The sequence below is a fragment of the Mastomys coucha genome, unplaced genomic scaffold, assembly GCF_008632895.1.
Source record: "Mastomys coucha isolate ucsf_1 unplaced genomic scaffold, UCSF_Mcou_1 pScaffold15, whole genome shotgun sequence".
NCBI lineage: Eukaryota > Metazoa > Chordata > Mammalia > Rodentia > Muridae > Mastomys > Mastomys coucha.
This window is the reverse complement of record NW_022196897.1, coordinates 152,597,734-152,611,053: the sequence shown is the minus strand read 5'-3', so window position 1 is coordinate 152,611,053 and position 13,320 is coordinate 152,597,734. Positions and strand designations below refer to the sequence as shown.

The 13,320-nt window shown below is 53.2% G+C and overlaps 1 protein-coding gene across 1 annotated transcript in view; it reads left to right on the top strand.

The window, feature by feature from the left end:
* The window catches only part of Prex1 (phosphatidylinositol-3,4,5-trisphosphate dependent Rac exchange factor 1), a 149,348-nt gene extending 143,428 nt beyond the window's left edge, over positions 1 to 5,920 (top strand). The window contains exons 36-40 of the mRNA XM_031372802.1: positions 1,157 to 1,223; positions 2,452 to 2,624; positions 3,495 to 3,597; positions 3,782 to 3,849; positions 5,072 to 5,920. Of these exons, the coding sequence (XP_031228662.1) occupies positions 1,157 to 1,223; positions 2,452 to 2,624; positions 3,495 to 3,597; positions 3,782 to 3,849; positions 5,072 to 5,114 (454 nt within the window). The 3' untranslated portion in view covers positions 5,115 to 5,920. The remainder of the gene's footprint in view (positions 1 to 1,156; positions 1,224 to 2,451; positions 2,625 to 3,494; positions 3,598 to 3,781; positions 3,850 to 5,071) is intronic.
* The last annotated feature ends 7,400 nt before the right edge of the window (positions 5,921 to 13,320 follow it).

The following is a 13,320-nucleotide window of genomic DNA, read 5'->3' as shown; positions in this document are numbered from 1 at the left end:
CTGAGATCTTTGGGCTCCCATCACTGGGTTCTGCTCTGAGGAGAACGTCCAGAGAAAGGTAGAGAGGGCAGCGGACAGAACATTGTCCAGAGGGAGAACGGCTGGACCCAGGAAAACAGCTAAGATCTGACACTCCCACTAAAGCTACCTACAGCCATGCCTACAACCACACCCTGACCATACCCGCCCACACACCCACAATCTCACCTTTACCTGACCCCCAAACCAGGCTCCCAAACACAGCCCCATCTCAATGCTTTCCCTACAATACCGAGAGGGAGAGAACGGGCCTGGGTTTCCGTGGAGAGGGTCATTCTCTTCCCGGGTCCCCTCTGTCCATTTGCAAATTGGAAAATGTAGCTTCAGCGAACTTACTAGGCAATAAGACCCAGCACACAGTTTACAACCTAATTGTTGTCCTTTGTCTGTCCCCACCATCTGTCTGTCTGATTAGCTGCTAATTCCATTTGCCCGGGTGTTCATGGAGACTTTCTGTGGGTCCTGCACTGCCCTGGGACTGGGGAGGCAGTCCTGTTCTTCATGAACAATTTTTCTGTCAAGGCTGGGCCACTAAATCTGGCTCACCCCTTATGTATAAATAAAGTTTTATTCACACCCAGCCAAGACAGTTTCTTCCTGAGTTCTTTGTGGCTTTTCCCCTTTCTGTGTATGACAGAAGACAAGGACTCTGGTTAAAAGGGCCAATGTTTTCTGGTTGGCCCTGTATAGAAGCATTTAGAGGGGGAGAAAGGCCACAAGCTGGCAAACCAAGAACAATTTTGTGTCAGTTGTTCAATGTTTAGAGAAGAGAAAGCAGGGATGGGGCTGGAGGAGCAGGGCGCTGGGCTGTTGTCCAGGGTGGGAAGGCAGAGGTGGCGGTGAAGCCCAGAGAACCTTTCTTGCTTCCTCCGGTCACTGGAAGAGCAGGTGACTCAGTGACCTCCTTCTGAGAGTCTGGGGAGGATACTGGGCTGTAGCTGTAGGAGTTGGGACCTGGGGCGGGGGAGGGCTGGGCCAGAGCGTGTGCATATGTGCGTGTGTGCGCGCATGTGTGTGCGTGCACGTGTGGGGGGTGCGTGTGTGTGTGTGTGTGTGTGTGTGTGTGTGTGTGTGTGTGTGTGTGTGTGTATGTAGTGGCCTTGTCTGTTTCTTTCAGGGCATTCTACCTGGAGCGGTCCAACCTCCCCACGGATGCTGGCACCACAGCCGTGAAGATTGACCAGGTGTGCTGCTATTCCTGGCAGTTTGGTCAGGGCAGGGTCACTGCAGGCTGAGTCTTCTCTAACCAGAATCAGGCCCAGAGGCCCCTGCAATCCCTGCCAGCTTGTTTCCTCCTTCTGGGACTTCCTGGGTGACATTCTTGCTGGCCTCATCTGTTTGGGGCTCTCTGATGAACATTTCTTTATCACGTTTCTTGAGCTAAGACCCCCTAAGGATCAGAGTGGTGGGCGCCACGCTAAGTGTGGCTTTGCATGGTATTCTCTTGCTTTAGGTTCTTGCCAGGCATTTAGAAATCAGACTTTTGCCAGGCAGTGGTGGCGCACGCCTTTAAACCCAGCACTTGGGAGGCAGAGGCAGGTGGATTTCTGAGTTCAAGGCCAGCCTGGTCTACAGAGTGAGTTCCAGGACAGCCAGGGCTACACAGAGAAACCCTATCTCGAAAAAACAAACAAACAAACAAACAAACAAACAAACAAAAGCAAAAATCAGAATTTCTCCATCAAAACTAGAGGCGTTGCCATTTCTTGGCCTTTTGACCAAGAGCAAGTGTCATGTCTGTTCTTACCAGTTTACTTTCCGTCAGTCCACTAACGATGACAAAAACAGAGGCTTCCAGGTGCTTGTGAGAGATGGATGCTCTGAGATCTAGCCGTGGCTCAGTTCTGTTGTGTTATGGTGGCCCCGAGTGGTTTCTGTCCCTCCGCCTCTCACTCACTATGCATCTCTCTGGGTCTCCTGGTTCCCCAGGCCCAGGCAGGCCTTGAACTTGAAATGGGTTGTGAGGAACTGGCCTCGGGGCTCAGAGGCTTGAAGAGTGTGGGTGCCGGCTTTTGGGATTTTGTAGTCGGTTGGATACAGACCAGAGGGTTGTAATGGTGCACAGTTGAGGGAGACAGTATACGGAAAGTCTGGTCACTTTGGTCAAGCCCTTGGACTTGCTACTTGGAGAGTGGCCACTTGAACTAGTTGTGACGGGTTTAGAGAGGATAAAACAGGTCACCCGCTTAGGCTTAGGTGGGGCTGCGGTTGGCAGGGGTGGAGCCAGGTTGAAAGGTCAGAACTGAAACAGTAAATAGCAAATGCCAACTTACAGGGTAGTGGGGGCTGCTGGTGGTTCTAGAGGTCTGAAAAGGGTGCCGGGGAGACAGCTGTGTAACAGCTGGATTAGAGGGATGACAGTGGAGGTCTCAGGGCTGCAGACCTCTCCTGGACATGCCACATCCCTTGCAGCTGATACGTCCCATCAACGCCCTGGATGAGCTCTACCGCCTCATGAAGTCCTTTGTGCACCCCAAAGCTGGCGCTGCAGGGAGCCTAGGCGCCGGTCTCATCCCTGTCTCCTCTGAGCTCTGCTATCGCCTGGGGGCGTGTCAGATCACCATGTGTGGCACCGGCATGCAACGGTGAGCCTGAGCCAAGGACATAGCAGGGCTGGGTAGGCTCTGGGATGTTGGGGGCTCATGCACAGAGGTGGGAGAGATGGGTTCAAATCTGGGTGCTGCAGTGCGCATGTTCTGGGCCTTGGCTTACTTGTCCCTGAAATGGAGTGGCCAAGGGTCAGTGAGCCTGGGAGAGTCGTGCACTGTCCTGATTGTAGCTAATTCAGAAAGGAGACACTCACCATGAGCAGGCCATCTTGCTGGTGTCCACTCAGGGGAACTGCTGTCTCCTTGCCTGATGCTATCCTGGAGTTCTTGGCTGGCCAGAGTGTCCTCTTCTGGGGATAGCCAGCCATGTCTGGATACATTTGTGGTCCTCGTGACTGTGGAAGGGAGGGAGGGAGGGTAGAGAGCAGGTGGAGGCCAGAGAAACTGCTGAGTGGCTTACAGTTCAGGCGTGGCACACTGTGTCAGGGGAGGCCTGGTGTGTTACAATTAAGGAAACTGAGGTACAGAGCTCAGGGTGACTGGATGGAGCTATAGATCTAGAATCCAAGAGGTCTGTCTTCCAGTCCGATCTCAGGAGCCGACGTAAGGCTCTGTGCCCCTCTCTGATCCCCTGAGAGATCCCCCAAGGGCCATCCCTCAGTCAAGTGTTTGCCACGGCCTCTGCCTGGGGCTGAGGGCTCTCATAGAAAGCTCCAAGAAGCCTGGTTCAGGTACTCTGCCTTATGGGTGTGGGAAGCGTGCATGGAGGAGAAGCGTCAGGGGGACTGAATGGGAGGGTCCAGAAACCTCCCTGAGAGACTGTGGACACCTGGAGATAGTGGGAGGAAGGGAGGTGCGGCGAATAGGAAGCGGCCCTTGTCTTACCTCTGCCTTTACCCACTGCAGGAGCACCCTGAGCGTGTCCTTGGAACAAGCAGCCATCCTGGCACGGAGTCACGGGCTGCTGCCCAAGTGTGTCATGCAGGCCACAGACATCATGCGCAAACAGGTCAGGTCACCCGCGGGGGACAGCAGGGCCAGGGACCCCGAGCACAGCCCCCTGGATGGGCTGTGGTTCATCTCAGGCCCAGTCTTCCTCAGCCTCAGGCACCTTGCTCAGTCAGTCTCAGCTGCTCACACTTGCTACCCTCCCTTGCTCCCTGCCCAAGGCCTGACAGTGGTTTTCCTTCCAGGGTCCCCGAGTAGAGATTCTGGCCAAAAACCTCCGCATCAAGGACCCAATGCCCCAAGGTGCACCACGGTAAGTGGCCACCCACCCCCTCCCGGCCCGGTACTCTCTCCAGTAAGGCCCAAGCCTGCTTGGCGTCAGATTCCTGGTCTCACCCCAAACAGAATCCTAGTGTTCTGTGGGGCTCCCTCTCACTATGGGAACTCTGGGAGCTATGCTGTGGCTTGGCCTGCTGTCTGACTGCTGCCTACCCCCTGAGTTGGGGTCGTTCCCCAACCCGATGGTGACTCTGTCAGTTCAGCCTTCTGTCATCTTTAGCTACCGACTCCTCAGCTCCTGCCCACTCTGCTACTGATGACTGCCCAGGAGTTCTTAGTGGTAGCCGAAGTGGTGGCTTTGGCAGTGTTTCTCAGTGACAATGTCCCCCAGAACTCCAGGATATTCCTAACCAGGGCCTTGGGGTCCACTCCCCGCATCCTGCTCATGTCCTTTGGTCTGCCGTGTTCTCCTGCTCTCAATTCATCTTCATGCTTTTATGGTGCCTGGCCTGTTTGGGAACGGTGTCATCCACCCTCTTGTAAACCCAGTTGACCCCCCGCAGCAGCCCCGTGAGCAGAGCCCTGCCGAGATCCTCATTGGCAGGTGGCACATAGAGGCCTGGAGATGTTCAGTATCTTACAGCTAATAGCAGACCAGACAGTCTAGGCGTAGACATTTAACTCGGTACCATGTCATAGTGTGGCTTTGGTCACTCCAGTTCACCACAGTGGCCTCCCTGTCCCTAAAATCATCCCTCTCTGTGGCTGCCTCTCCTCGAAGCTTAGCACACATGCCTTCATTGACAGTATCCTGCAGTGACTCCACTCTGCAGCCCTTCCAAATCCAAGGAGACATCAAGGCTACAAGCAGACAGGCTTACAATACCCTATATGCACCCAAATACACACACCATTTGGAAACACCCCTCCCGCCCGCCTCTAGAGACCTGGCCTTCCTAACGCTGTGACCCTGTATCGCAGTTCCTCATGTATCGCTACTTCGTAACTGTAACTGTGTTACTGTTATGAATTATATCTGATAGTCGGCTGCCAGAAGGCTTGTGACCCACAGTTGAGAACAACTGCTCTAGAGGAAAGGATCCACCTTTGAGAGGAGACAAGGTGCTAAGGGCAGGTTCGAGCCTTAGTACTCCGTGTTTCTTCTGGGTGTGAATTGCTTGTCCCAGTAGAAGGGGAACTAGCCACATGTGGTGGCCACCCAGCCCCTCCTCACATTCTCCGCCTCTGCTTGCCAGCCTCTACCGCCTCTGCCAGCCTCCGGTGGATGGAGACCTCTGAATATCGGACATGCTCCCTGCTCAGCCACTGCCTCAGCGACTGCAGTGTGAGAGGACACGGAGGGGCCGCAAGGGGACCCGAGGCTTTTGCCATAGCTGTGTCAAGACCTATCCAGCTGACCCTGCTGCCACCGTCCAGGATAAGTCTCTGTGCCACATCCTTTTGCTGGGCTGGCAGGTTCTCCATACTTATGCCTAAAGCCTGAGGGCGGCTTGGAGCCCCCAGAGCTCATGAATGTAGCTGGGGCCTGGATGCCTGCACTCACCCGGGTCCCCTACACAGGGAAAGGTCCCAGGGTCCGGCAGGTGGAGGCCTGCAGACCCTGCTCCTCAGATGGCCAAGCTGCACTTTGAACCTGGGTGTCTCCCGGGGCCACATTCCAAGAGACCCTACCTGTTTCCTGTCCTGGCTGAAGCTTCCGGACGTGCCTCCTGCCCCTTACTAACCGGCTCAGCTGACTCGGGACAGCTTGGCTTCTGCCAGGAGAGGACACTGGGCCGAATGCTTCGTGGACATTTGCGGCCCTGCTGGCTTTCAGCACCCACCACCAGCTCTGGAATATGAGCTGCCAGTTCTGGGCACCAGATTGGCTCCAATGTTAATTTATATGACACAACATCTCTGTGGTTTATGTTTTGTATTTTTCTTACTGTTATTGTTAGTGTTGTCAAGAGTTTTCCTCTCTCCTTAAGGTTTTTGTGAGTATGTCTTTGACACTTTAAATTTCAGAGAAAAGTCTATTGCCTAATGGGACCAACATAAAGTAGTATCAACATCTTTATTCAGTTCTACTAAAAAAACAAAAGCAACTAAATTATTGAAAAAGTTTAAGACGTCATTATTTCCATGTTAAAATCTAAAGGTCGTAAGCTGTGGCCCACAGGCCCCACTGATTCCTTCCCCCACCTTAGCACCCAAGTCCGGCCCATGCTGGACTTCGTTGTTTCAGTGACTGGACCAGCAGAGTATGAGAGGTATCCTAGGTGTGGCAGGGCTGGGCTATGTGTCCTTTATTTTGATGTTGCCATCTCAGAACACGGTGATGGAGATTTATCAGTGAACCAGAGAGATAGGAACCTGTTGTCCTGCCTGCTGAGTAGGGGGTGCACATGGGGACCCCTGGCTGTTTCTCTCCAACTTCTGGACATCTACAGAGAAGTGCTAGCATGGAGGAGGAGGGAGGGGGTGCCTTCTCACCTAGGGCTGGCCGTAAGGCTGGCTTCGGGCAGTACGGTCTCCTCTGTCTCCTGGGGCCACCTTTCTCTCGGTACCAGGTCATCTTTGTTGATGTGTTTTGTTCATCCAGAGAACCAGGGTCCCTGTTAACCCTGCCGAGGGGAAAGGGGAAGGGCCCGAGGGGCCAGGGCATCATGCCTGGTTTATTTTCAATGTACAGATTCTTTTCATTAAATCCATGATAGATTTTTTATTATTATTAAAAGTCAGTATATAATACAAATAAGGTGTGGTCTGCTTGTATGGTGGGGAGTGTCACCAGATGGGTTCCAGCTCAGACAGCCACATGAGTGTGCTTGAGATTCTGGCTGTCGGTGTCCCTGAGCCTACAGCACTAACCACTGTGCCTCAGTTCCCTCCTAAGGGATGAGGACCAGCTACCATGTAACAACTAAGAGGTCTTCTATTGAATTCCAGCCCTATTTTGGATTCTAAGCTCTCAAATTTATTGTTGACAGTAGAGAAATGTGTTTGTTATTTTTCTAGACATTTCCTGCCCTGTCCTGGGTGTTTTCCATGTGTTCAGTAGTCAGGGCGAGTCCACAGAGTACCGTGGAACTACTGCCTGCTGCAGTGTGTGAGCCTGATTTGGATCTGAGCAAATGTAGAGTTTAAAATCCCCACTTACGGCCTGGAGAGGTGGTTCAGCAATAGGAGCGCTCGCTGGCTACTCTCTCAGAGGACCCACATGGCAGCTCACAGCCATTTGTAACTCCTGCTCCAGGGCATCAGACACCCTTTTCTGGTCTCTGTGGACAGTAGGCACACACATGGCAACAGGTTGGCAAGACATTCACATACACAAAAATCTTAAAAAATGTGGTAAGGCCTGGAATCCAAGCTGGCCACAAGCATGCCCATCATAACAGATTCCATACAGCCAGGTAGAGCATCCTGATGCATACAGGCCTGGGCCCAGGTGGGCCCACACTGTGGGTATTTCATCTGCTTAGACCTAGATGAACTTCATGAATTGCAGGATTTGTAGGTCCAGCCCAGCTAGTTGTTCCTTGAGCTAAATTTGATGTGCAGGCCTTGGCCAGCCCTGGGTGACCTACTCCTACTCCTTCCACCCCTCCTCTTTTTTCCCTCTTCTCTTTCTTTTTTCCCTCATTTCCCACATACTGGAAAACACTGACACTCCTGACCATTTCTCACGAGTCCCTCATAGTCCCTATCTGTCTCTTGTCTACTGTAAACACCACTGTGTCTCTGTGGAAAGGTAGCCTTGCCTCTCAATTCCAGTTTCAAATGATTCCATGTTGAACTCTCCAAGAGCTTAAAAAAAAAAAAAGATTTATTTATTTTATGTATATGAGTACACTGTAGCTGTACAGATGGTTGTGAGCCTTCATGTAGTTGCTGGGAATTGAGTTTAGGACTTCTGCTCATTCTGGTCGGCCCTGCTCGCTCTGGTCAACTCTGCTCACTCCAGCCCAAAGATTTATTTATTATAAATAAATACACTGTAGCTGTCTTCAGACACACTAGAAGAGGGCGTCAGATCTCATGGGTGGTTGTGAGCTACCATGTGGTTGCTGGGATTTGAACCCAAGACCTTTGGAAGTTGAGCCATCTTCACCAGCCCCTCCAAGAGCTTCTTTGAGGGCTTCAGGGCATGGAGTGGAGTCTTCTGGATCATCTGGACTCCAGATGTGCACAGTTGGAGTTGTCAGGGACTTTCCGAGGTGTCCACAGGAATCCTGCCCCAGGGTCTGCAGAGAGTCGGTCCCCAGAAATGATTCAGGAGACCTGAGGCAGGGTGTCTGACTTTGAGCCAGTCCTAACCGGTCCTGGATCTGGTGAGAAGAGCCGGGAACATAAACCTGACCCTACCCGGTGCCGCTGCCTGGGTTTCTGTCTGGTGGCACCGTCAGTCTGGGAGAGCCTTGTGACTTTTGAGGCTAAAGTTCTTGCCTGTCCCCTGATCCTGCAGCCTCTGTGCTTGCCGGGAGGGATGTCACCATTGCCGGGAGGGATGTCACCACCTCTCTCAGCGGCTCAGTTTCCTTGGCAAGCAATAGAGACACTGCCCTCAAGACCACCTAGTGCTGAAGTAACTTTCTGAAGGCATGTAGAGCCCAGCCTGTCCAGCAGGGGGCTCCAGGGACCGCGGAATGGCCAAAGGTTGCAGTTGCCTGGTAGGGTCCTTCCTAGGGGCTTCAGGCACACAGTCTGACCTCAGGTGCCCGCTTTGAGGACAGTGCCTGCCTGGAGGGGTGGCTGAGGCTGCTTGGATAAGGACAGCAGAGGTCAGGCTGAAAAGCTGAGCTCCATTTAAGTGTCTTTTCGTTAGTTTCTCGACGACTTTTCTTGGGTCTCTTTTGGTCATTATTTTTGTTTCTGTCCCCCGACCCCTGGCCCTTTCTGGTTTTCTTTGACTTGTGCTGGGTCTTTGGGCGTGCTTCTGTTTTTTTCTGTTCTTTCCTCTTCCGTTTCCTTCTTTCGTTTGCCTTTCGTCTTTCTTCCATTTGGATCCAGGAGAAGACAAGAGACCCTTGTCACCGACAGAGATCGCTTGTGGTGGATGTGGCCTCTAACCCACAGTTACTGCCTCCCTCGATTCCCCTCCTTACCACCGAAACCACTTAGAACTATGGCCACCAGGTGGTGCTGTGGGCAAGGCTGTCTTCAGAGGGGTCCCCTGCCTGCCCCAGAGTTAGAGGCAAAGCAGAGGGGTATAGTTATGGGAGGGGTGTTCAGGAGTGACTTGAAGGTGGAGATTCCCCACATGGCTATGTCCTTGTCTCTCTCTGCACCTGTGCCACACAGCCAGTCCCTCAAAGGGAACTTCTCACTCTCCAGTCAGCCCAGCTGTCCCAATGCCTTTGAAGAGCCAGTTGTGACATTCAGACCTGACACTGTATCAGGCATACTGCTCTGTGGCTTGGAGACACTCTTACCACTCTACAGAGGTGGGGAAAAGGCTCAGTTGGCTTAAGGGTCACATGAGCCCGAACAGTACATTGAGAAGTTCCTGGTGCAGCTCCCAGTCAGAGGCAGGGGCATTACATATGACAGATGGGAGCCACCAAAGCCATTGGGTCTTATGGGCTCTAGTTCAGATATGCCATAGGAGGGGCTGGCTTTATTCTGGGGGACCCAAGCAGAGGAGGGAAATAGAGAAGAAAGAACTGAATGGGCTGGTGCTCATCAGTGGGGACAGAAAGTGGCTTTGTTACTGTGAGCCCTGCCTCTGCACTTCCCAGGGTGGTTGTTGATTTTAGTATCCACTTGATTGGATCTGGGATCAACTAAGAGATGTGTTTGGGTGGATTGGTGAGGGTGTTTTCTCTGAAGAACTAATGGATGGGGGAGGAGGGAGACCGTCCCCCAGAATGGACGGTCCCTTCCAGGATGGCCCAGATATAAAGAGTTTTGAAGGAAAAGCTATACTGATTATCTTAGTTAAGGTTTCTGTGCTGCGATGAAACATCATGACCAAAAAGCACATTGAGGAAAAAAAGGGTTTATTCGGGTTACACTTCCACATTGCTGTTCGTCACCAAAGGAAGTCAGGGCAGGACCTCAAGCAGGGCAGGAGCCTGGAGCCAGGAGGCGATGCAGGGGCCTGGAGCCAGGAGGTGATGCAGGGGCCTGGAGCCAGGAGGTGATGCAGGGGCCTGGAGCCAGGAGGTGATGCGGGGGCCTGGAGCCAGGAGGTGATGCAGGGGCCTGGAGCCAGGAGGTGATGCGGGGGCCATGCTTGATTTTCTTGGCTTGTTCAGTCTGCTTTCTTATAGAACCCATGACCACCAGCCTGGGGATGGCTCCACCCACAGTGGGCTGGGTCCTCCCCCATTGATTACTAATTGAGAAAATGCCTTACAGCTGGATCTTGGGGAGGCATTTCCTCCAGGGGGGCTCCTAACTCTCTGAGGACTCTAGCTTTTGTCAAGTTAGCACACAAAAGCAGCCAGTACAGTGCTTTTGCCTACTCACCTTTACTCTACGCTGATAAGCGCATCTACGTAGATGTTGCCGCTGCCACCACCACCATCCTTCATTGACATCAGAACCTAGGTTCTTTGGCCTTCCGATCAATTCCAGATTGATGACCAGCTTCTCTCTAGCAATCCTCCAGGCCTTTGATTCAAGGCCGAGGAGGCATCCAGCCTCACTAGTGAGGAGCTAACAGGTTCTGAGCCTCTCCCAACAGCCATGATTGGATTCAATCCTGACTGTGTAAGCCAAAGGTAAGCCCCTTTGTGACGTATCATTCTGTTGGCTCTTCTCTGGAGAACGCTGACAGACACGTGGAACACTCCTTTCCATATGGCCTCTTATTCTGACTTCATTTTCCTTACATGTGAGACCTGGAAGATTGGACTCCGATTGTCAGGCTTGGAGGCAAGTGCCTTTACCCACTGAGCTGTCTCGCCTGTCTGCATGCCTACATTTTTTAGTTTGCTCTGGGACCCACAAAGTCCTCCATTGGTATCAGACAGAGGTAGAAGCTGGTCACAGGGCTCTGCCTCTTTGGGGCTGACTGGCAGCCATGGAGTCACTTTGACCAATGAAATGCAAGAGTGCGGTGCTGGAGAAATTCTGGAAGGTTCTCTGATCGGTAGAGTCTTCTGAGGAGCCTGTTCTCTCTCCCAGGTCTTTCCTGCTCTGACCATTGTCTGGCCACTCCTTCCCACCTCTGCTGGCTCGCCTAGAACATTCTGAATCCTTACTGGTCTTCCAACTCCACCATTCCGCCCTGTGTGGAGCCAGTGACTGAGTCACTGTGGCCCTTTCGACCTCAGAAACTCCCAGAGCCTTCACTGCAGTGAAGTTTAGTTACCCTTCCCACAATGCCCTGCAGGCTCTCACCTGGCAAGCCTCTTCCCTATCCCCACTCTGCCCTCAGGGCTGGTCTTGGAAGGTTCAGGGCCTTTGCGCAAGCTGCTCTCTGCAGACAGTTCCCATTGAGCCCTCCCTACAGACCTGTCTCAGATCCCCTAATGGTGAGGATCACTGAGCTGTGTGGCCAGGCTTCTCTGTCCTCACAAGAATTTGTCTTTCTCTGCTTCCCCCAGGCCCTTCCTTAAATAGTGACTGAGTACAGAGCTGGCAGGTCACTCCCTTAGGCCCTTCCTCTGCTCCAGCTCATCCATCCCCACAGCTGAGGCCCAGAAGGACGAGCCGAAGGACCCAAGGGGACACTGACTCCCTGTAAGGAGATGAGGTAGATCCGGGATCCTGCTGGGACCTATGAGATACCAGGGTGTGAGCATCACCTGACAGGGACCCTGTGAGGAAGACGGTGACAGAAGTCAGCCCACACCTCCGTGGCTAAGGAGCCTCACAGTTAAGAGCTGAGCCCCTGGCGTCTGGGTCCAGGGCCTCGATCATATCCAGATCTGCCTGCCAGAGCAGAATGGATGACGGTACAAGGTGACCCAGGGCACCTCCCATTTAAACATGAAAGAAATGCAGAGCCCGGCTATGGAGCCCAAGGATGGCTAACAAGTTTCAGTGACAGTTTACCCTGGTACTGTTCAGGAGTGGAAACCAGGCAGCCTCAGGAAACATGACTCCAGGTGCCCAGCAGGATAGGGAGGGGTGACAGAGGGCTGGCTGGCCTCGGCCTGGAGCCCATGAGCTCTGTGCTGGACTAGGCTTGGGTTTCCGGGCCAGTGCCTTACCTGTACCGCTCTCCCTGTGGGGCTGGTACAGGCTGGAGGAGGAGGAGGAGGAGGCATGTGACAGGAGATACTGTGACCAAAGGTCCTTTGTTGTGGCCGGAGGTCTCTACTGTATCTTCGGGGATCCCTGGAGGTGACTAAAGTCATCAGGTGTGTGGGAGAAAGCCACCCGAGGAGGTGTGGCCTCGGGGAAGTCTGAAGGGCATTTACACATAGACCTGATTATCTGCTCTCTCCACCCAGAGCCCCCAGGGAAGGAGGCAGTGATCCCGTTAGGTGGACTTGCTTCACTTAGGTGCTGTGCTTAGGCCAAAGGTCAGGCTGAGAGCACAGGAGCTGAGTTGTTCTGGGCCACACAGAACCAGGGCCAGTGGGTATCACCTCCCCTCAGTGGGAACTCAGGATCACGGTCACGGGAAGTCTGATGCTGCCCTCCCTATGTGGCACTGCCAGGCTGGATGTGGTGACTTGAGTTTGAGCCTGACATGAAGTAGAAGGTCCTGGATTCAAATTTTGCCCTTGCTCTTGGCTGGCTTCAGGAAAGGTAAGAAATTGAGAGAGGAGGTGAATTCCGAGAGGAACTGTGACTTTCAGTAGGCCGAGACCCTGGCCAAGGCACTGACAACGTCACAGGCTCAGCACGCTCCTGCCACAGTTGCTCCTGTGGCCTGGCCATCATAGATGTCCGGGACTTCAGGAAGAGAGCTGGGCAGTTGCCCACGAGCCTCATTGGCTGGTGACAGCTGGTCTCTGCTCTGTCGTGTGCGCTGCCCACTCTGCTCTCCTTCCGAAGCATGGGAGCACCAAGGCAGGTCCGGGAGCACCATGCCTTCCAACTGCTCCACCCAGATCTCCTGAAACAGGAATGACATCACAGGTCTTGCCTTGTTAGAAGAGAGAGAAAACTGGGCTCTTTTGATTAGAGGGACCCCTGTTCTGTCTATACAGCAGCTCCAGAAGATTCCGTCCCCTGCAGGGGTTGTGGGTAGGGGACCGGGCTCTGAGCACATCACAGCAGTTAGTGAATAACAGCCTTAGCATGGACATATGTGTGAATGTGTGTGTATACACACGCATATGCATGAGTGTTCCATCTATACCGCAACTCTGCAGAGTCTTCTTGGGGCTCGGGGCTCATCACTGCAGTGAATAATGGTCTCACCGAGGACGCCCGTGCAAGTGTGTGGTGAATGTGTGTGCCCCTGAGTGTGCACACGCATGGCTGCATCTTGGGGATGGATGGGTGCATAGTCCTGCCTGTAGGACAAGCTTTGTGGCCTTTCATGGCTGCCTCCAAATCCTCACTACGCCCTGGACCTCAGAGATGTGATACTTCT